We start from the raw sequence: 23,576 nt of genomic DNA on the forward strand, positions 1-23,576 counted from the left end.
AGGGATGCTTATGTGTCTTTATGTTATAAAATGCTTGCAGCCTTTCTCAGGAAGCACCCAAAAAAATTCCAAGCCAGGTTACTGTTAGGAATTTGCTGCTACTTTAACAAGTGGGACCTGATGGCTTCCCCAAGAAGCTGCCAGGGCTATAGTTTTGCTGATCCGTAAGAACTGGTCAGGATGCCAGGCTAACAGCATTGCAAGCAGCCTCATTTGCATGCCAAGACTCACAACAGTCCTGTGATGGTTATGTTAATATCCTGCAATCAAATGCCATTGTATTGAGCCCTCTCTGCAGACCTCTCACCTTCTTCTGACTGTGTTCACCTTATTTGTCATCAGCTGCCCAACTGCTGGGCCCATGTGGCTCAGAATCTATAAAATACTCGGTGTATGTTCTAAAAACTTGTAGTTGCTGGTGAGATCCAAGTGGGCAATGTAAACAGCTTGGCCTTTATGAATCTTCTTTCTGATACCTTTCAAAAAGAGAAAGGTACAGCAAAAAGGTCCTTGCTGGAGGACCATCCCGAAACGCTAGTAGCTGAACAGTATTTAAAGCTATGAATAAATAAATGAGAAAGAATTTCGCAACCCTGGAAGTATGTGCAAAATGGACACACCGCGCATGTGTGTGTGCGCACTCGCACTCTTGGTTCTGCTTCCTTTATTTATTATTAACCTGCAGGCCATCGTTTGGGGCCTGCTCAACGGATCTTTATCTCGGCGTGTGTGCAGGACTTGCCATCTCCCTCGCCTGTGGCCCAGCCGATGCCATGCCGCCGGCCCTTCTGATCTCCAACTGGGTAGCCGCTGTTCAGGTTTGAGTGGCAGCAGTTCAAATACCACCTGGCAGCCCTTTCTTGTGCGGTTGCTGCACCAAGCAAAGATTCCCAGCCCCGGATCATGTCCATCGCAGCGGCACTGCAGCATGTTGCAAGACCAAGAGCTGACCTGGACCAGTGGTGTAGCTCAGCCTTCCCCAGCCTTGTGCCCTCCAGAGACGTTTGGACTGCAGCACCCAGAATTCCCAGTTAGTGGCCCTGCTGCATGGGAATTCTGGGAGTTGCAGCCCAAATGCCTCTGAAGGCCACCAGGTTGAGGAAGGCTCGTGTAGTAGATCCAGCCCTTTGCCACGGGCAGGGATGCTGATGGCGTCAGCCAGCATCCCCGGATTTCCCTGCTCCCAGTTAGTACAGTGCCTCCACAATCCAGATGTAGCAGGAATCGGTCTGGGGCGGGGGGGGGGGGGGAATCTGCCAGAGAGGCAGCACCCCAGAGTCTGAATTTCTAGCAAGTGCTCCCAGCGTTTGTGGAGTGCTTGGCAGGAATTGCACCCCATGCACTATACAAGCGGCATCCGTCTTCTGCACCCTGGCGCACCCACGCACAGCCCCCTGTTGGCGCCTCCGGCAGCAGTGGGTGGGAAGGTTGCGCAACTGGTGTCCTTGTGTGTTTATGGACTTCCTCTTGGCTTGACTTGCTCTGCAGGATTGGGCCAAGCACAGGGGCAAATCTGCAGATGCTGGAGGGACGGATTCTGAAACGGTTCGTCTCATTCCTACTCCACATAGGGAGAAGTTAATTTTTCCATGCAAAATATATCCCCCCCACCGCCCCCGTGGTAATGCAAAGAATTTTGAAGAGATTTGCCCTTGAATGTGCAATTAAACCTCATCACTTTGACCAAAGACCCGTTCCTGCTGGAGATAAAAAGTGGCAGAACTTTTAACTTTTAAAAAATGGGCCAACTCCGCCACCTGCTCTTTTGGTGTCTCTTTGGGGTGTGGCTACGGAGATGTTTACGCTGAGTGCCCGCACTTCAAAACATGACACTGCACCACTGGTCAGGTGCTTTTTTCTCATGTTTAATTTCCTTGTTTTTGTAACTTGAAATACAAGATGATAAATGTGCCATTTCCATGCAAGTAACACGAAGACAGAACAACATGCCCAAGTACATCTAAGGTGAACCCAGCAATGAAGTTCCTCACCTGCAGAGCCTTCAAAAATGCCCCCAGGGCAAGCCGGTAGTTCTCCTCTTCTCCCTGGAGCAGAGCCGGAAGGACTGATAATAAGCAAAGCTTTTTTGGTGGTCAAAGTCTACCAGGTCCACCCGGAGCTCATGCACTCCTGAGAAAAAGAGAGCAGCAGTTCAGCATATTTTTTTATCTCTTACATCTCTCAACCAGCATTGCAAAGCAAATGGGAAGAAGCAAATAATAAAAAGCTTTTCTAAACTAGAATCTGATTGTGCGCTTGATATCTCTCATTCGTGCATACTTACAAATGCTTTCCTCTTCCAGTTTGTAAAAGCAATTTTGCAGGGCTATTTTTTAAGTGAGGGAAGATCCAGTATCTTTTGTGAAATTGCAAAAGCACTGGTTCTCCTTTCTGTAGCTGCACTATTCTACTAATTTGCAGCACTATGTAGAGGTCATGTGTGGAAAGGTGGGAGAAACTGCACAGAATCCAGATCTTAATTCTGGAATCAAAGTGGAAGTTAAAGAGCTTTGTCTAGAAATGCTTAAAGAAACCTGATTTCTGCTTCTTGCTGGTGTTGTGCAGTCCTATGCACGATATCCTTTCCCTAGAGTGGGCCTGGCTGAACTATGTATCTTCTGGCTTACTCTAAGTAAACACATATACCAATACATTGTAAAACGTTCTGCTACAGCAGGCTGCCATGATGTCGCTGCCAAAACTTGCTGGATGTTGACTCTGCATTGAAACATTTATACTCTGCTTTGTTATCAAATTAACTTAAAAATGGCTTACAAAATATTGCATAAAATAAATAAAAACATAATATAAGCACATTCATGGGAGCTTGCCAAGCTCAGTTTCTGCCCTAAGACACTGGAAGGCTCCTAGTGTCAGCTTTGGGATCCCTGACATTATCTAAGAATCATTTGAGCGATCCTTCTAGTTTTACCCAGGTGGCATCATTTTCAGAGCTAGGCCCAGATCTAAAGTGGGCCTAGATCAAGTGTCTTTTGGTGGGTCTTCTTGTAGGTTCGCCTCAATTTGCCCCCCAAGACACTGCTATCCTCACTCCAGGACAGCCATTTTAATTTCTCACAATGCCATGGAGCACTCCGTGTAGTGCCAATCTAGGGGATGGTGGGAAGTTTAAATAGGGGCACATGGATCCAGGTGTTCCACATGGAGGATCTCAACAGGTGTTACTGCTGGTGGGGCCTCCCAGGTCCCTGGCAGTTGCCCTGGGAGGCCTGCCTGCTTTGCTCTGCACTCTGTTACACAACCTCACAGAGTGCCCTAAACACAGTTTTTAACATTTTGTACTGACAGGTCCCTGCCAGTAAATAGGGTTCTCTTCTTGTGAGAGACAACAAAGCTCTCGCTTGCCTCCCAGAGGCTGGCAGGGGCACAGCAGGTCTCTCTCGCAAGCTTCCATGCAACAATTCCCCACGTCAAAAGGCTCCGTTCTGTTACCCTCCTGTGTGAGAAGATGTACAGTATGTTGTCATTGCCCAGCCAGAATTCTGACAAGTGGTTCCCAAATTCTTTCTTGTAGGCACTCCAGGTGCAGTAGAAATCAACCTAGCCATCCCATCGCCTCTGAAACACCTGAGAAAGAAATGCAGGAAAAGCACAAATGAGAGGTGAGCTCCATCTGGAAGTTATTCCTTCATTGGGGGGGGGGGGGAAACATGGTGGCATGACAGCAACGTATCATTCTGTAGGGCAGCAGTAAAAACTATCCGCTGACTTGAATAAACGGCCCTTTTGACGTAGATGAAATGGGGTGGGGAATCACCAGGCAGAATTGGGAATCCCTGCAAGATGGTCATGAGCCATGCTCAAAACCAGGAAAAGCAAAGTTTGCTGTGACAACGAAGTGCCCAGCAACCCTGCAGCAGGGACAGCCACTCACTCGCCAGCCCCCTCCGTTGGTGCCCATGTCACAGAGGACCTCAGCGACCTGCAGTCTTGCAGACAGGTGGTGTGCCAGCCACTCAAGAGCTCCCCCTTGCTCTGGAGCTCCTTGCAGTTCCCTGGACCTGGGGAAAGGTGCCAAAGGACAACATGCAACAGAGTGGCAGAATTCATTGAAAGTTGTTTGGTAGCATGGCCACCATGGATCTCCTATGAGGAAGCCTCCCATGTTCTTCTGTGTGTGTGGGGGGGGGGGCACCATGGTGCACCCCTATAACCCCCTATGCTCCTCAAGTGTCTGCCTGTTCCATTCCTTTGAGAGGAGGCTGCCCCACAGCATGGGAAAGGGGGCAGGTGCACAATGATCCCTGGTTTTCCAGTTTCTCCTGGCTTCATGCTTTATGGACTGCAAAGCATGTACTGGTTAGGGAAGTCTCTCTTGACTGGCTGAAGATTCAATTGCAGGCTTCAACCGCATGAACACATGAAAATTAAGGGGGTTTAAAAACAAAATAATCCTGATGTGCACATCTGTAGAGTCCCCTTAGTTCCAAGTTTCAGGAATCTTGGAACTTGAATCTATATAAATCTCATGGTCTTGACAATCTCTCTCTCTCTCTCTCTCTCTCTCTCTCTCTCTCTCTCTCTCTCTCTGTGTGTGTGTGTGTGTGTGTGTGTGTGTGTGTGTGTACACATGTGTGCACATGCATGCAGAGCAACAGGACCCAACTCAAGGTTTGCTTGAGGGCGCTTTGGACTAAAGCACCCTGCGGCAGATGCTTCTGATGTAGCGTTGCCTTGGGATATGGTGGGAAATTTAAGTGGCGGCTGGACCCAGCCATCTGTGCTGACTGGAGAGTCAAAGCACTGGGACTCTGGCAACTGGAAGGTTAGGAAATGCAGGGTGCTGTGATGTCGGAGCTCGGGGGAAAATTATCCAACTGTTCAGAGTGAGAGGAGGGAGGTAGCTGGACAGTGGCCATTCTCAGGGGCAGCATTTAGCAAGTTCCCATTTGAGAATCCACATAGTTCTGCTTGTAGCAGGGCTCAAATTTGAGGAGGACCTTCCTGTGTTGGTGAGATCTAGTGGGCTTACCTGGCAGTGGACCAGGCCATGAAACTGATGAGTCCCAGGTGAATTTGCTGAAGTGCCCCAGAAAGCTGCAAAACAGAGACAGTGTGGGAATTCAAAATGGCGGGTGGCTGTTGGTTCAGTCACCCAGAATGACTGTTCTCTATGGCAGGCACGAGTCCAAGGCCAGGGCCCCGGGATCTTGGGCACTGCTTAGGCTTTACTTAGCTACTGATCCTTTGCCTACAGTGGATTAAGACCAGCCCACATTTCAGGGCATGCGGTCACGGACTCTCAGCCTAACCTACCTTACAATGCTGTTGTGAAGATAAAAGGGAGAAGAGGAAGACTATGTAAACTGCCCTGGATTCCTTACAGGAAAGAAGGTGGGATAAAAATATAGTAATAAATCCTATTATTGTTAACACAGTTTAAAACCCACTTTGTTTGTGTTAAACATCTAACATATCTATGACAAGGTAGATATAATTGAAAGGATGGGGGTTTTTTCCATTTTGTAATTTGTGTGTCCTCAATAAATCCGCATGTTTTAATCTAGAAATGTTCTGACAATCACTGGATTAAAATTACATGGATAATGATTGCTATTCCATGTTTCTAACTGGTTCTGGGTGAGGGAGCTGCCCCTTAGTCTCGATCAGACTACATTTATAAGACATGTAAAGCTTTATTCATCGGCGCTTTTGAAGCATTTTAGATGCAGCTTCAGCCATGGGTAGTGATGCCTGGAATTTTATCAGTAGCTCAGCTGAGCTTCTTTCCATGAAAAGGGGATGTTAAATCAATTATAATGAATGAAAGAAAAACCGTGGAATTTCAAAGTCTGAGCATCGCTTTAAAGCAGAGACAATTTCCGGCTTTGAAAAACTCCAGACTGATTCATTTTCTTACTGCAGTAGGTCCTGTGGTGCTGCCATCAACAGGAGGAACTGGAGGAAGTGCAGGCATTTGGGGGCATTTCCTTGAAGAGGCAATAAAAAAGCTTACCATTCTCACACAGGGACAAAAGATCCGGGGGTTTGCCTGGTATTTAAAGAAACCAAACACATTACGGAGCAAATAAGCACAAGCTGAGACACACTGACCTGGCTCTGGCCTTGGGGTCCCACAGGGAGACTCAGATTAGGATGAGGCTGAGGCCTCCTTCCCTCACCAGAACCTCAATTTCCATTCCCTAGGCTTTCCCATCCACCCAACATGGCCCAACCCCCACCTCTGAATCAGAAGACAGGTCTCCCAAGCAGTCTCTGCCTTTCTTAGACCTTGCAGGAGTCAAAAGATCCAGAATCAGGTCCTTTAAGGAACACAGCTGGTTCCTTCAAGGGGGCAGAGTCTCATGCAGGCCCAATAAGGCCTCTGGTGGCTTTGACTCACTGCTGAAGCAACAGCTTTCTGTAGCTCAGTCAGCAGGGCCCACTGGGGACTGTCCAAGGTTCTGCTTTCTGCTCTGAAAGACCTGCCTTGACTTGACACTAGGAGCCTCATGCTGCAACAGAACAGGCTATTCATGTATTTCCCAACCTTCAGACTTCAGTTATGGTTAGTCTTCATCTCCCATCATCCTCACATGCTGTCAGTGCATATGCAAGAAATAATGGGCTTGGCCATGTTCATAAAAGCAACCACAGTTAATTATGGTGCCAGTTTACCTGTCATGGCAGGTTTCTCCCATTCTCATTTGGGAAAACATTTTGAATGAGATCCCTGTTCAGTGCTCAGGCAAACCCATGGTTTCATGTTTTATGGTATGTAAGCCACTATTAATTCCCCTAATATCTGTTGAAAGACAAATTCTGCCAAACATGGCCCGTCCAGGGAATTCCTAACATGCATTGCTGTTCAATTGCTCTTGAACAGAGAGTTGGACCACTATTCTTGACTGGGTACTAACCAACAAGGAAGAGCTAGCAGACAAGGGGGCAGCTATGGGAACTGTGGGGGAAACTGACCATGCAAGACTTGAATTCTTGATTCCAAAGGAAGCAAAAGCCAAATGTAGCCAAACATTTACCCCAGATTCAAAAAAGCTCATATTAATAAACTCAGAACAATGATAAGTAACTCATTGGCAAGTAACTGATGGCTAGCAACTCTAATGAGAAAAGGAGTCCAAGATGGGTGGGAATTTTTAAAAAAGAAAATTCTAAAGGTACAATTATAAACAGTTTCAACAAGGAAAAGGGGTAGAAGACAACAGCAAAAGCCCACGTGGCTTCACACAAAGCTTAGAGATGATCTGAAAATAAAAAGGACATGTCTAGGAAGTGGAAGAAGGCCAGACCCAAAGGAAGAATACAGACAGGTAGCACAGAATTGCAGGAGAGCATCAGGAAGGCTAATGCTAGAATGAACTGAGGCTAGTGAGGGATGCCGAAAGCAACACAAAAGTCTTCAGATATGTCCAAAGTAAAAGACACAGGAAAGAAATGGGGGTTCAGCTACTCGGTGTGGATGGCAAAATGATAACACATGGCAGAGAAAAGGCAGTGTGCTCTTCTTTTGAAAGAAGATGAACTTCCCAATGAAGTGTGTGTGTGTGGGGGGGGGGGGGGCAAGCTGAAGGAGCAGGATGGCAGCTCAAAACTGACAGCAAATGGCCAAGGATCTCCTAACTGGATCGAATGAGTCCAAATCTCTGGCAGGTTACCTTTTGGTCCTTGCTTCCCAGGTGCTCCCATGTCACCTGAAAGAGAGGCAAAAGGGTGTGAGGGGCACCGTGAAAGGTCTGAGATGAAACGACAGCTGTGGAAAAGTTAGTTTTACTTTAAAATGAGAAACATTTTGCAGAAACTAAGGAAAGTTGTCTACTGCCTGGACAGCACAGATATCGGATGTCCCAGAGGAAGCCTTGAAATGAGTTGAAAGTTTTGCTTCATGATTCGTGTGGGGACTCCTCCCATGCCAGAAGTGACTTTTGCTTGTCTGCAGTTGATTCAGGCATACCAAATCTTGGTTCCACAAGATCTGTGAGCCCTGCTTGAAGGTGGGAAGTGGCAGGGTGGACGGGACTCAACAGAGGTCTCATGAGGTTCTGCCCAGGGACTATAATTTAATATACATTTCACATAGTGAGTGGGGAAATTACGGTGACCAGGTGAACCTGTTGATCATGTACTAACTGATGGTTGATTTCAAGGCCTTCACTATCCCTTCCTGGGGTTCTTTATCCTTCAGTTGAATTCAGACTTTCAAACAGAATGCCTGTAAGTAGAGAACAGCAGCTTAGGTGGGCCTCTCAGTATGACATCACTCCCACTTCTTTAATACCTTTTAGGCCAGGTGGTTCAGGTTCCCCCTTTTCTCCATGGCTTCCTGCTGCTCCAGGGATACCAGGGCACCCTTGCAAAATGGCAGGCCTTTCATTGCCAGAAAGACCTACGATCTTCACCTCTGTGGAAAGACAACATGATGGAGGAAAATGGTGTGTCCTTTGCAGATGCAAACCAAATTGTGTGTCGTTTGCAGGATTCTTGACCTTCAGCCATGCTGTTTGGCATTGCTGACACCCGGAGTTGGTGGTACAAGCTAAGGCTGGACCTTGCAGCTGGAGTCTGGGGCCCTGCGGCTAAGGATGCCCTCCTGTGACCGCCAAGAGTGGGGAGCTTCAGGGTGGCAATGCCAAAATCTGCTTTGCACCCGAAGTCACAATGCTTATGCTTTAAGTGGGCTTAAATGCGAAACTGGACAAGCAGGCTCAGAAATTGTGCTTAAAAAACCCAACCAAAATGGCCAAACAGTTTTGTTGTTTTAATTGTTCTAATATACCAAGTATGTAAAAGCAAAGGACAGCCTTCCCCACCCTGGTGGCCTGCAGAGGCATTTGGACCACAGCTCCCAGAATTCCCATCCAGCAGGATAATCGAGTGGGAATACTGGGTGTTGCAGTCCAAATGTGTCTGGAAGACACAAGGTGGGGAAGGCTGGTAAAGAATGCCGGTTGCAGGATGAAGAAAAATGTTAGTTACACGTCACAACTGAATTTGTACACATGTCCCTCTAAAAGTGATCCTTGTAAGACCATTAAGTCCAGGGTCTAAAAGGGCCGAGCTGCATCATGGGTCGCAGGCCAGAACATCTGGAGGGCACCAGGTGGAATCGATCTAGCAATCCTGAGCGTAACCCTTGACAAACGCTGCACTGTGTCTCCAGCCACTCAGAGAAATGCTCCTGATCACATCTCCAAACATCCTTGCAGCGCCATCACCGCTGATGGGGGGTGGAATTTCAGGAGAGGAGAACGGATAAAGGACACGCTTTTTCTTTTACACACAGGAAGGCCCACACAGTGTTGTGTAGCACTGTGCACTCTGGACTGAGGCCAGGAGTGAAGGACTTTGGACCAGTCAACCCCTGTGCTCCCCCGCGCTCTTCGGGTGTCCCGTTTCCTTTACTTTCTCCCCTGGATCTCTCCCTCTCCCCCCTCTCCCTGCACCCCCCCCATCTTGTCTTCCCAGAGTTTGCTCTTCCCCCAGGCGCCTCCACACCTTACCAAACAGCAGCACCTTTCCTGCCTTTCCACCCTTCTTTCTTCCCACAGCTTTCAGAAGAGTGTCAGTGCACAGCATCAAGAGCCTCTAAAGTGGCTTTTGTGGCGGGGGGGGGGGCAGGGGGGAGACAGTTGTGTGCCATTATTGATTGTGTTGCTCCAGACAATGTCTTCCCAGCCGCCACAACTGTTTCTGACAAATTGTGGCTCCCCTGGCTCAAATCACACTGCGGAGCTGCTGGGAAATGAAACTGTCCCCCACGCTTTCTGGCGGAGACTCCGGCAGTAATGAAGAACCTTGTGTGGGTTATTGCTGCACTGCTGCTGGCGGGGGCGGGGGGCGGGGGGGAGGAGCCCTTTCTGTCAAGGACTGCTTCCTCTTGGAAGTAATCCAGGTAGAGAGGAGGGGCTATATGCTGGTGATGGTTAGGGTGGAAAGTTGGAAATGGAACCAGAGCCAAAAATGCACCTGAATTTTTTCTTTCTGCTATCCTGCTATTCTCTCTTTCCTGCCATCCTTTCTTCCCCTCTCCTCTCTCTGCCACTGCTTTTCTCTCTGTTGCCGCCGCTCCCTTCTTTCTCCTTCTCCTTATTCATCCCTCTGTCCATCCCTCCATCCATCTGCCATTATTCCTCCTTCCCCAACAAACCTCTTAACAAAGCTCTGGTCTCATCCCTCGAATGGAAGAAGCCATTTAAAATTAGGCTGAGTCAGTCCCCCATCTTGGATCTAGCATCTCCAGCACCTTTGGCCTGTGACACCCCGGCGGCAGTACCACCATTCCCTTCTCCCCATCCCTGCGCTTTGCGGAAGAGCCCAAAATAATGTGGCACCTCAGCTGTTCCACCAGCTGCATGCAGATCACCCACCACTGGCATTAAAAAAAGCTCTGTCTCACGGAAGCAGGACTTCCTCTGCCTTCTTCCACTGTGTGGGAAAATGCAACATTTCCCCACACAGTGGGAAATGGTAGGATTCTCTGCAAAAGGGATCTCCCCTACCGTAGTCCTGGGTGATGCTGTGGGGTTCCCACTTATGGGAGAGGCCATGTGGGAGTGTAGAAGGCCCTCGTTCAACACCCAGCAGCTCGGGCTGGGGTTAGGAAAATATTTTGTCTGAAACCCCAGAGATTTGCTGCTGGTCAGTTCCATGGATGTGGCTGGGTGGACCTCCTGCTTGTGGGGTTTATTTTTTTTTCCTGTGGGATCCTGGAGATCCACTAATTAGAGACAGCAGAGGGAGTCAATTATACAGGCATATCTTGTGAATGCCAATAGAAATCTCCATTTGCATTACGACTGAACGGGGCTTTGGGCATCAGTGTTCAAGGCGGCCAGTAGAGTTGCAGAAGGCTCTAGCCAAGGACAACCCATGAATATTCCCATTTTGCAGGTGAGGGAGAACTTGGGGAACGAGATGAGCAATGGCAGAATGCCAGCCATGGAAGAAGCTAGAAACTGAACACAGCTGAGTTGCTCTTCCTGCTGCAGCTTGGCGGCCAAGTGCCCAGCCATCTGCCAGCAGTCCCCAGTCTTGCTTTTCCATTCCTCTGTTGTAGGCAATGGTGAATTTGGTCTGACCTGACCTAAGGGAACGAATTCCCCTCTTCAACTGCCATCACAAAATGAATCATCTCCTACCTGGACATACGTTGGGATCATCAGTCGCCTCTACCCAGGTGAAAAACCAGAGCCAGACCACAAATAGCCTTGGAAGTATGTGCAGATCCATCTCTTCTTTGCAATTCACCTTCTTTCTATTGCTTCTCGTCCTTTTTCTGCTGACTATATACTTGCTGAGAACAATGACATTACAAGAGGCTTATCTTGGCAAGTAAACAGATTTCCCACCATTGTCCCAAATCTGTCTTCAAAGATATTACTGTCCCATTTCCTGGAGATCTTCTGAGGAGGACAACCATTTTCAGTACGAAATGTACAGCAATTCAGATCAACAACGCTTCTACACATCTTGCACAACTGTGTGCTGAGAACTCATCTTTCTATTTGCTGCAGGATGCACAAGACTGGAATCGCAAAGGGGTGCCGTTTGCATGCAGTTCCTGGCAGCTCCTCTCTCTTTGGGTGCTTCCAGAGACGGTTTGAACTGTAACTGCCCTGCCCCGAACATGGTATTTTACAAGAAGTCCACAGGCATTCCAGTCTTCCATTTGAAACCCTCCCGACACCTCTCATCCCTTCTGTACCCCCTTTCTTACCATTTCTTGAGCCTGAAACCAGGGCTGCTTATAACCATAAGCATAATACGAAGGAGACCTGCAACTAAATGTTGTGGTGTAGATCCATCCTGGTCCAGCAATTCAGCTGCCCGTGCCATTTCTGAGGGCACTTCATTTCATGCCTCTTGCCCCAAAACCAGAATTTCCATTCTTGCCCTGCACAGACGCCCAGCATTCTGGGACCACTGACCATAGGATGATCTCACAGAGCTCTTTGGGGTTCCCTCTGGAGTTCCCTTTCACCCAAAGCCTTGATGGATCCCCATGCATGGACGATGCCACTTCAGATACATCAGGACTGGCAAGCTGAGCTCACCATCAGTATAGATGGCAGGCACCGAAGACAACTTCCCCAGTGTTTAGGTTCCGTTGAAGAGGAAGGTTAAAAATGACTTTCTGCCACAGCTTAAGTGCCCTGTGGATGGTGAATGGGCCAATTGTGTTGGAGGGAGACTTGGAACAAAGGACAATGCTTATCATAAGGCACGCTTTCCTAAAACACCATGGAGGAAACACCACGCCCTTTGAAGGAAAGAACACTCTCAGCATGTCCTTGTATCGGTTTACTTTCCCAGCCTTCAAATGCATGTTAAAATGTGCTCACAGCCACTATTTTAGATGGTCTGGAGTCCAATCAAGAGCCAGTTCTTTGGGATTGGCATACTCACAAGATGGCAATGAAGGCAGTTGCAGCCCTTCCAGCTATGCAAAATAGGGAACTGAAGACATACGGAATGTTTTCTAGACAAGTTCCCACGATCGCAGGCTTCTCCAGCCCAGTGCTCACTAGCAAAGCCAATGGTTGGAGGTGCTGGGAGGTGTAGCCAAAAATATCTGGAGGGTACCAGGTTGGAGGAGGAGGCCTACATCTCAGTCTGGTGCCCTGCGATTGTGTCAGACTGCATCTCTCCTACCCATCATCTGCTGTCTGCTGGCTTTGCCAAGCCCTGGCATTTGCACACAGCACTCTGCCAGCCCCATCACTGCTTTCTGGATCTCCTTTCCAAAGGTATTGACCTTGAAAGCTCGGAACAGTTTACCTGACAAAACCTCTCCTCCCTTGCATACCTACCCATCTCCCAAGGCCCCTTCTGAGATCTGCTGAAGGAAGCCAGGTGGGTTATGGCACCCTGGTGTCCCCAGAGAGGCTTGTTTGGCACCCCCACAGCAGTTTTTTCAACATCGGGTGGACACTTTTTCATTCTCCCAGGCTTTTAAGTCCTTCTGTATTAAGATTCACACACTGCTGCTGGTTTTACCTTGGTTTTTTTCAGTGGATGTTTTACTGCATTTGCAAATTTTATACTTTTAACCTTCCTCTAGTGAATCAGCCAGAGACGTTTGGCTAAAGGAGTGCTATAGAAATGCAGCTGAGTAAATTGCCTTAAAAGCATTTTTTAAAATCATCTTTAAAAATGCACCTGGTGGCTGCCATCAGAAGCTGCCATTTTGATTTCCCACAATGCCCTACATATGGCATTGTAGAAAATTAAATAACAGTTCACAGGTTCCCGCTGTGGCTTACAACTGTGGCTGCCCAGCCAAGGCACACTGAAAGACCTCTAATCCCATGCCTTAGGCAGCCCTGCAGCTAGGTTTTAACTCCTCGACTCAGGAATTCACTCAGAACGACATCATAATTCTTAGAAGGGGTACGAGCTTCAGAGCTGACATGCATTCCATGCAGTACATCCTTGTGTGAGAACAGCAGTACCCAGTTTTGAGAAGAAAAAAGAAAGGCAGGTCGCTTACCTGTACCTGTTGTTCTTCGAGTGGTTCTCTGAGCATTCACACGCACAAGCTTCGTGCCTATGTACCACCTCTTGTCGGGAAGCTCCTACAGCTAAGCATTCATTTTGGGTGGGAGACCCTCCCCCGTCTGTTCCCAGGAAGCAGGGGGAGAGGCCATATCAGGCAATGGGGAAGATTCTCTCTTGCAGGAGAATCACAAATACATACCCAGTGTTCTGCTGGAGTGTGAGAACAACAACTCATAAAAAGAGATGTTTGCATGGACTGAAAACACAAAGCAGTGAAAGACCCTCTCAGCTTATTGTTGGGGATATCAGCTAGTCACCCAAAATCTTTAAAGAATGGAAAATTGTCTACTTGGGTAACTTGTACAAATAGAACTTGAAAATGTATTCTTTTTCCAATATTTTATGACTATGAGGTGTACCCGAGCCCTAAGAGAGGGGAGTCCAACTTTCATCAGAGAAGCAGAACCTCCCCTGGGAAGGGATAGCATTCACCTTAAAAACTGGTTTTAGATTACCTCCAGATTGGCCAGAATATCCTCCTTCCAACCCCATTCTTCAGCTCCATATAGGAAACATAGAAACAGAGTGAGTCAGAAGGGGCCTCCCAGGCCATCTAGTCTGACCCCCGTCTCCAGCCAGCTCCACTCATGACATGCCTACCATGTACATACCCAGCCTATCCTTGAACACCCAGGAGATGAGGGACAACCTTGCTTATGAATAATTTTAGTGCCGGGTCAATCAAGCATCCACCCTTTGTATAGGAAAAGTGTAAAGCTGACCCTACCATCCTTAATGCTGCGGATTTAAGCATTGCAAGGTTTGTTTTCCATTCAGAGTCTCCATGAAAGTTACTCCAAGAAAGTAAAAGGAGCTGCACTGTTTGACTGTATGAGGATACTCCAGCAAGACATTTCGGGCTTTCTTCTGAAGGCCACGCCACAGTGCCATCCCCGCAGTTTGGCTGCATAAGTTGCACGGATCATCCAGTGGAAAGAGCTGTGCTTCTAACTGGTAATGCAAGGAATGCTGCCTCTTGAAGTACCTGTTAGGCAATCCCATTGGCGTATATGACAAAGGATGCATGTATTGGGTCTCAGTGTGCATCGCTTGACATTGACTTACGCCAAACCACAATTGTCATCTTCCTCCCCAGATCACAGTGGTCCTTTTGGAATTCTTCACAATTTTTCTTCTTCTCCCTAAGCCACTCCGGATAACACTGTGCCATCAACAGATCTGGCCATCACGCCGCTCACATGCACAAAGCACAAAACACTAGAATGCTCCACAAATATTCCATTTTATTTGAGAGGTCTCTGTTTTTCCTGCATTCACCGCCGTTCCATAGGAGGGGGTCTGCTTCTCTGTGGAGCAGGCAGCTCCAAACGGGAGTCTTTGAGGATCCGTTCCTGAAGAGGTCCTGTATCAGTTATGCTTAGCATAACCTGCCGTCGTGCCCCCTCTCCCCCCACCGCAACGCCTGTACCAGAAGGCAGACTGAAGATTTCTCTGCCAAGAATTGCATGAATGAGACCACCAGACCTCTCGTGCAAGAGATTCGACATAAGAGTCATAGGACATAAGAGTCTTGACAACTGCATAAGATAACAACATTTTAAAGTGACCTGGCTACACATTTTGTGGGAGAAAGGAAGGCATATAAAGCAAAGCACCTCCAGGTGCACTGGATAGTCCAGGTTTGGTTCAGGCTGCAAGAACGAATAAATTTGTAAGGAAGTGAGACTGGGGAAGGGGATCATTATATTAGGAATGCATGCTGGAATGCAAGCAAAATATTTCAGGAAAAAATCCAGGAGGTAATGAGGACTAGCAGCACTCCCCTGCCAATGGATTAATTTAGTATTTCGTACAATACCTGTGGTGCTAGTGGGAAGGCCCTTTTTAAATCAAACTAGTATGTGCAGCAGGGCCTCAAGGATGCAGGAGCAGAACCACTAGGTGTGGAGAAATGAAGAAATCATTTCCTGTGGGCTGAGAACCAAAAACAACCTAGAACAAGTTTTACATGGGGAAAAAACATAACTCAACTTGGTTGAGGAGGTTCTTAATACGAAGCAGAGAAAAGTCCCCCTAGAGTTTGTGGTTGCTAGTCAAAGGTCTTGTACATATTTTATACCATTTCTGCAGCAAGTTTAAAAGGGTCCAGGCATCTGAGCCAAGCAGCACCCACTGAAGCAGCTGGTTTCTTTGATCTGGAGCAGGTCTGCTGCTTCAGCAACTCGGTCTGAAGGAAAGAGAGAGTTGTCCTGCCTTCTGAATGTGGCCAGACTGGCCGTCTCTCCACCAGGTTCTCCTTCCGCAAGAGAAACATGTCAAGACAGCGCCCTGGAGATCAGCCATCAGATCCTAGTGTGAAGGAACAAAGAAGAGGCAGGGAGAGGGGGAAGAACCTCCCCAGTCAGGAGCACAGACAGCTGGGAGCTCCCTTGCTCAGGCCAAATGCCAGCTAGTCTACCTTTACCAGGAGAGCTTCACTGCTGCTTTCTCCACTCCTGGAATGAAAAACATCTGGGAAATGCAAAAGGTGCAGCTTACGTAGTCGGGCACCAAGGTGTGTAAAAGATTCTGTTCTGCCATTCAAATCTTTATGTGCAAAACGGTAAGATGTGAAATTCAGCTGTGAGGTTATCGCAGCAACATCTGCGGAGATTAGGCTGCTTGGCACCCTGCTGGCTTTGAGCTTGGTGGGCAGGGCAGCAAAAGATAAGCCTTCAAACGCTAGATGCCATGCACCGTCGCATCCCGTCAAATACTATCTCTGGTGCAAGCTCCGTTGCATGTTAGCCTTCAAACACTGGGAGCTGTTAGATGGTAATACATGCTAACTCTCAAGTGTTGGTAAAATATACATTGTCAAAGACTACGAACGCAGATCTCCAGAGAATTAGCTGGGGAATATTTCACATCAGGAATCAGTCAGGAAGAGAAAAATCTGTTGGGAGAAAGACCGTCTGAATGCTAAGCTGGTCATGCCACTTTCATTCTACATGGTGCTCAATGCACGAGCCCCTAGGAGTGCAACTGAGTTACTTCTGAGTAGACAGGAGCAGAGAATGCGCTCAGTTTGGAATCTTATACTTGCTTAACTGGCGGTGAGTCCAACTGGAGTACCAGGAATTTTCTTCCCAGGATGGCTCTGTCAAAGCTTAAGGACGGCCCTAATGGTAATTTGCTCTGGCTGGGACCACCAGCCAAGGCACAAGGAAAGTTAACACCAGGAAAACATAGTTTACTGAGGTTCCCTGGTCAGAGGTGAGCCCATCATGGCTGCAACTTCCAACGGCATGTGATTCCAGGCTGCTGTGGAAGCCAATCGTGGCTGGATAATGAGACATACAAATAACCACAAAATAAATCAATTGCACATGGGTAAACAGCACTGGCTATTTCTGTTCCAAGAGTTTGGACCCTTTATGGGATCAGGCACCAGTTAGGAAAAGCAAAGTTACTGCTGTGCTAGAGAGGAGAGGAAAGGTGCAGCCTGAATCTCTTGCTAACTTCTGGTATGGAAAAAGTCACTTGCACAAAAGTCACTTGTTCGCCCTCCCATCCCCCTTTCTTGCAGCAGTGAGAGCTTGTTCAAGGGCAGGTCACTGCCCTTTGCCCCTTCTTCAGCCATAAAAAAACAACACCCCTGTTGCAAAACAGACCCTGCTCCGTCCTCCCAAAGCAACTTTTCTGCAAATAGCCACTGTTCTTCTGGGTTCCTTTTCCCTGCAGGGAACAGGGGCGTTCTCTGGGTGGACAGAAATGCTTTTGGGACATTCCCATAAATCAGCCTTTCTCCCCCAGTACATGCTAGATGTGGACTACATCTCCTATCATCCTCAGTCAGCATGGCCTTTGATGGGAGTCATGACCCAATGCATCTGTATGCTGCCAGATGACAGAAGGCTGTGACAGGGACAATTCCCCATGACCCTTCTGCTTTTAATCCAGAGGTGTGCTGAAGGCACTAAGAGCATCACAGAGCCAAAAGCAGAACTGAAATTCCACCACAGCAATTTCTGCTGGGTGAAGCAAGCGGGCCTGATTTTAGTAATTTTATACAATACAGCCTACAGAATTTGTGTTTTGCTTCCCTGGGTACTACACTCACACACCCCTTGACCCCAAACCATATCATGCTTCTGCAATCTCATCATGCCGTGTCCACCTGCTTTCAGGTATACAGTCACTATCATGAGGACCAGAAACTTATAGGCTTATTTTCTGCTCCCCTCCCATCACTTAAAAAGAAGTTGAAACTATTTGGTCACCAGATTTGGTGGCCTTCACTTGCTTCTACAGGACTGGAGTGAATGCAGTGGGTCCAAGCAACGGCTTTGGTGCCCATAACAGTTCGGCTACCAGAATGAGCAATAACGGAAGGCGCAGAGGCCGATATAGGATGGAGGGCCTGCAAAGCATTTCTTCAGCAGCTACTGGGTGGCTTCCAACAGTCTCCATCCACCCCCTCCAACGTGGCTTCCAGCCCACCACCATCACCATGAGAGAGTCGGGCAGGCCTGAGGTTCCTTCCGTACACTGCTCCTTTGGGTCCCCTGCCTCCAGCTGATGCACTCCCAACCCAAGCAACGCTGCAGATGGAAGATGCCCAACAGCACCACGGACCCTGGAGAGAATCAGGCTCCCACAAGCTTTAATCAGGAACTCAGGATCACAAGCCTTCATCTCAGAAGTTGTTACAGTAATTCAGCTAGTCTCCCTCCTGCTTTCCCTCCCACAGAAGGAGGTCCCAGCAAAAATCAGCACGCAAAAATCACACGGCAACACAAAAAAGGCACAGCAAGAAACACACAGAATTCATTCCTCAAGGGGTAGAAGGAAAAGGCAGCTAACTAGAGAATATACCTGCATTCACCCGGCCCAGCATGTGTGAGCTTCTGGGCTCACAAGAGGAGGAGGATGGTGGGGGTATAAATATAACTTCCCTACATTTTCCAAGGACCAGTTTCTATTGTTGGCACTTCTGCCGGGTGGAGAACAAGCAACTGGCTGTTTCGCATTGACAGACAGTGGTGTCATGGTAAATTCTGATGCGGAGATGTTCCCTCCTTCCCAAGGAGAGTCCAGAAATTCAGGTCACTGCCTTGACCCCCATCTCTGTGCATGCACGTGTATTGAATGTGTTTACATGGAATGGCTCATCTCAAAACATTATTTTATTGCTGGGGAAATCCACTCTTCACCCTGCAAATATCTGCATCTGAGATCAGAGGGAACAAGGAAGTCCCTGCCCTTTGACCTGAGAGCGCTAGTTTCGCCATTGAAAATAAATGCAAAGGGTCCATAGTGGGCCCCCTGTTTCTGCTATCAAGGCTTCAGACCACCAGTTCTTCCGAAACTGATGTGCCGCTAACTGACTTCTAATTAATAAAACTTGAGAGGTTGCTGTGAGTGACCGGCTTAAATGGACCCTGGGTCTCCTCTTGGAGTTGAAAGCTGACCGCCCCCTCAGTCCCTGTACAGACAGGTCGTCATCTCCTCCCTGGAGAAGGATGCTTCAGATGGAGAGAGCCAGCACAGTGGGAACCGGCTGCAGTCACAGCTACAGACAACCGCCTTCCAGAAGAGGAGCGGCCAGGGCCCTCTTGGGGAGTCCCTGGAATTCCTCAAGGGCAGCAGCTGGAGTCCGAGGGAGCTCACCCCACAGAAAGGAGGAGGAGTTTGTGGATCCAGCAGAAGTTCAAACAGCAGGCTGAGCTTGGAGCCTCCCGTAAAACAACACGCCGACCTAATTAGCCGGCTGCACTGATTTATGGCTGGCTATAAATTAGATCTGCCGGAGCCTGCTTGTCGTGGCAAACAACAGAAATGGTTACCGGCTTGTTTGGCTTTGTTGAAGACCAATCGGATTCCTAGACTTTTGGCTGGCTTCCTGGACATTCTCTTGGCCACCCCTGCCTGACTTAAACTCTGGATGCAGGAACCGTACAGCCTCGACCCTGGGACTGAATTGACTCAACTTTTGGAAGGTAACACAGGGACTTGGCATTTGTGGGTAGACAGCGGCTCACTAAAATGAACAATGCAGTTGCCATTGGGCTGGCAGGGTCTTTCCTGTTTTCCCAGGCTCTTGAGGAGTCCATTCAAGGGTCCATGGGGAAGGACCCTGCCTTGGGTAAGGCTCCTACTTCGCATCTCCTTCCACTCACTTTTGTATCTCCTACTGAAAAGGCCCTAGGCAGCTTCCGCTCGCCAGAGGAGCTAGTCAGCCGTTCTCAGTTCCCACCAGCCCTCGCTGCTGCCTTCCTGGCCATGGCTGGAGGGCTGAAGAGAAGCAGGGACTTTGCCTGTGCAAACAGGGGGTTGCAACTTTTCTCTGCTAAAGGGTTTTTAAGCCTAATTTACCGCACCAGTCTTATTTCTCTTCCCTTCCTGGTAGTCGGTGCTGGGAGCCACAGGGGCATGGTGGTTAAGGCACTGGACTGGGACCGTGGGGATCCGGATTCTACATCCACTTGGCTTTGAGGCTCACTGGGCAACTCTGGCTAGTCAGGCAGTTTTAGCTTAGCCTGGTCTACCTCCTGGCCTGTGCACAGGCTTATGATGAAAGCCTGCACAAAGTTATGATTAAATTGGTGATGGTTTGATTGTGCTGCAGCTTGGATATTCTGCAGCAGAAGTGACTATCGAGCAGCACAAATAGTAATATTTGAAGATTTCTTCATGGATCAGAATTTGACGTGAGGGGGCACCTCCTAGTGTGCATGGGGAAAGAAGCTCGGTAGATGGTACACAGTTAAGCTCCCATCTATGCAAAAAGGTGTGTGTGTGCACGCATGGTGCGGATGACAGGACAGGGGTGGGAAACCTGTGCTTGATTTCCAGCTCCTCTCATTGCTTCTTGCCCAGACTCCTCGCTGGGTCTAATGGGAGTTTAACCTGAGGACATCAGGTCTCACCTGCTGCTTTTCTCCAACAGCAGCTGTTCCTCAATTAAGCCTCCAGGGCAAGCAAGAAGGACGAACAGATGCATCCTCATGTGAAGGACCACCAAAGCCAGCCAGGAGCAGAATTCAGGGGTCGTCCTGATGACTTGCTTTGAGCACTGACTCACTCACGCCACAGCAAAGCTGCGTAGACCAAGCACTCAAGAGTGGAGTGCACCTTGACTAGGAGCAAGGGCACCACAGCATTCTCATGGCTTCAGGCCAGGCTACATATTACACTCACCAGGGCTCTTGAGACAGAGAAAGCTGGAAAGCAGCAGGAGCGGCTTCCCTTTTTTCACCTGCTGCTTAGCCCTCTTCATACCCTTGCTTCTCCCTTTCTCCTTATATCCCAACAAGGAACCCAACAGGGCTTGAGGACTTCCATTTTGTCTTCACAGCAACCCTGTGAGATAGGCTGGGGTGAGTCAGTAAATGGTCCAAAGCTACACAAGGAGCTTCTCGGCCAACTGGGGAGTAGACCCAGTCTTCCCAAGTCCCAGTCCAACGCTCTCACCACAGCCACACCATCTGCACACATGGACAGGTAGGCCAAACGGCAGCCATGGCTGCTTCTCTACCGGGTGTGCAGCCTCCCCAGCTTTTCTGGACCTTTGGGGGGCAAATGCCTTCAGAATTCTCACAGGGCTGAGCTGCCTTTACATGAGGAACCTGACATGTAGCCAAGAGAACTGAGACTGGCCCAGGTCAGGTCTGAATGGCTCAGCTCCATCCCTCCGCCTTGCCTTGGGGAAAACTCTTCCTTTCAAAGGCAGAAACATCCGGCTACCTTGCACATCCTCGTTCCATGGGCATGCACACCCACACACCCATTCAAAAAGTTCACCGCTTTTGGTTCAAAGCAGTCTCCCCCTCCCTCTACCTCTCCCCTTGGAATAAAACAGCAGAGGAAAAAAGAAGGCATCACCATGCTAGGGCCAGTTTATGCATTCAGCAGAAGGAAGGGGTAACATTTTTCCTGGAGTAAACAGCTAAAATGGAAATAAATATCCAGCCACATGCTCCCGTAGATGGAAGGCTGGCATGTCAGAGAGGTCAAGTTAGCCTTCTTTCAAGAAAAGCCATTGTTCTATATGCAGGGGAAAGTATCAAATAACATGAGGACTTGGATCTTGCTGAATGTATAAAAAAGTGCCAAAGAAACACCACTAGGGAGCAGAGTGGCAGAAAAGGTTATAGGTTTTTTCCATATGTCAGAGGAAGCGCATTATTTCTCGACGCTTATCACACACAAATACACCTATTGCGGGTTGTCCTCTCTGGTGACAGGCAGCATGCAGGGGAGATAAAAACACAAAAATGGGGGAGATGGGAATCGATGTTAGAGAACAAAGTAGCCATGCCACAGCGCCCCTATAAACGCACCCCAGAAGTTCGCCTCTCTCTCTCTTTGCAGGGGAAATATAGGGGGACCCTCCACGCTTAACCACTGTGGCTAAGACTACAGAGGGCAGGAGAGGAATGGAAAGGCCTGCTCTAACTACTGCACTGCACTGCACTGAGCTGTGACCAGGCAGGAGAATAATGGATCAAATTAGAGATATGGGGATTAGGCAGGGAGTGGGATGAGACGGGGCAATCCAAACAAGTGGCAGCCCTGCCGTATCAAGAACTCGGAGGCAAAGCCAGTTCTCCCCACTGCTGCAACACCAATGGAGGAAGCTGCACCTGTAGAATACCAGCCTCCTACACAGTTCTGAAAAAGCAGAACTACCGTTCTTTTTGCAATGTGATTGATCAAGCATTAAACCAGATGTGGGGTCAAGTGGAGTCCTCAGATGTGGTCAGATTTCACTTCCCATCACTTCTGACTGTTGGCTGTGCTGGTTGGAGCTGCAGGAACTTGGAATCCAAGGAAGTCTGGGGTGCCCAGGCATCCCCATCCAGTGGCCCAGGTTATCCACTGCAAGAAGAGAGGGCAGTGGCCCTGACTGGAAGGCATCCAGCAGAAATCAGCGGTCACCATTGTTAACTGAACTTTCAAGGCCCGTGTGATTGCAGGCTGGGGCACAGATGACCAATTGTGTGCACAGTCACAATTCGGCAATAAATCAAGATTTGCACATAGGTGTAATCAGGCCAGTTAAACCTGGACAAGGGATATGTGTGGAATCTGATGCGGGGCATGAAAATCAAACAGCATTTCACAATGTGGTCTGCCAGATTCTAGTTCCCCAGCTCTGTGCTGCTGCTGACGTACCATGGTATAAATTCAGCTATTTTGCAGACTTCTGCCTGACTGCATTATGAAAGTCTGCCGATGAAATCTGCGCAAAATCAACCAGTCTGTGCCAAAGACCACCAGTTATACACACTGAGTGATGTGCACAGATGTCCCCATATCTGCATAGCCCTACCCTGGACCTGACAGACCTCAAGCAATCTTTTTGCAAGAATTCCCTTGGAGAACGCACATTTGCTTCAGGAGGTTTTAAGACTGGAAAGGCAGGGCCAGGACGTTGCAGTTCTCATGTTTCATGTATCAGACAAAAACAAAAAAGGAAGGAAGGAAGGAAGGATGACAGAAAACTCAGGGTGACATGTTGTTTTGTCTCAGATTCCTTCCCCCTGGTGACAGGGGATAATCCATTCCTGGTTGGCCACAACAACATCTTGATGGCAATTGAGACGAAAACGATGCAGCGAAAGCATGGCCGAGTTTACTGAGGGAGGCTGATAGGCAATGGCTTTCCTACGCAAAGGTAGTTTTTTGTACGTAGACTCAAATCGTTTTTATGTTGCTGAAGCAAAAAGCAAGCAGTGTTGCACTCCTACCCTTGGTCTCCGGGGTCTCTAATGAGAAAGGTGCTATGTGCACGAGACAGGAATTGTGTGACGTCCTCACAGATTTTGAATTTGTTCAAAAAGAGGGTGAGTTGGAGCCAGGGGGAAAGACTGGAAAAGACAGAGAGAACTGACCACTATCTGGTGATTCCTGAAGCACATCTGCGAAGACAGACAGAGGAGGTAGCAGAAAAGATACAGATGAGAAACTTGATGTGTGTGAGAGAGGAGGACAGGACCATGTGGAACATTGGACATTCCTTCCACATCAACAGAAGCCTACAAGTAGCAGGAATACAGAATTTTTTGGTGGGTTGGAGAGAGAGCGTGTCACTG

General features: G+C 48.4%; 1 protein-coding gene across 1 annotated transcript; it reads right to left on the reverse strand.

The window, feature by feature from the left end:
• Positions 1 to 704: 704 nt before the first annotated feature.
• On the reverse strand, positions 705 to 11,208 carry FCN3 (ficolin 3). Its single transcript, XM_044435275.1, is given in 10 exon segments — positions 705 to 921; positions 1,951 to 2,051; positions 2,054 to 2,130; positions 3,454 to 3,472; positions 3,475 to 3,588; positions 3,896 to 3,933; positions 3,936 to 4,022; positions 7,638 to 7,673; positions 8,258 to 8,380; positions 11,118 to 11,208. Coding segments are annotated over 10 exon segments (903 nt in total).
• Between the last annotated feature and the right edge of the window lie 12,368 nt (positions 11,209 to 23,576).

The sequence above is a fragment of the Varanus komodoensis genome, unplaced genomic scaffold, assembly GCF_004798865.1.
Source record: "Varanus komodoensis strain SLA01 unplaced genomic scaffold, ASM479886v1 scaffold29_1, whole genome shotgun sequence".
NCBI classification, from domain to species: domain Eukaryota; kingdom Metazoa; phylum Chordata; class Lepidosauria; order Squamata; family Varanidae; genus Varanus; species Varanus komodoensis.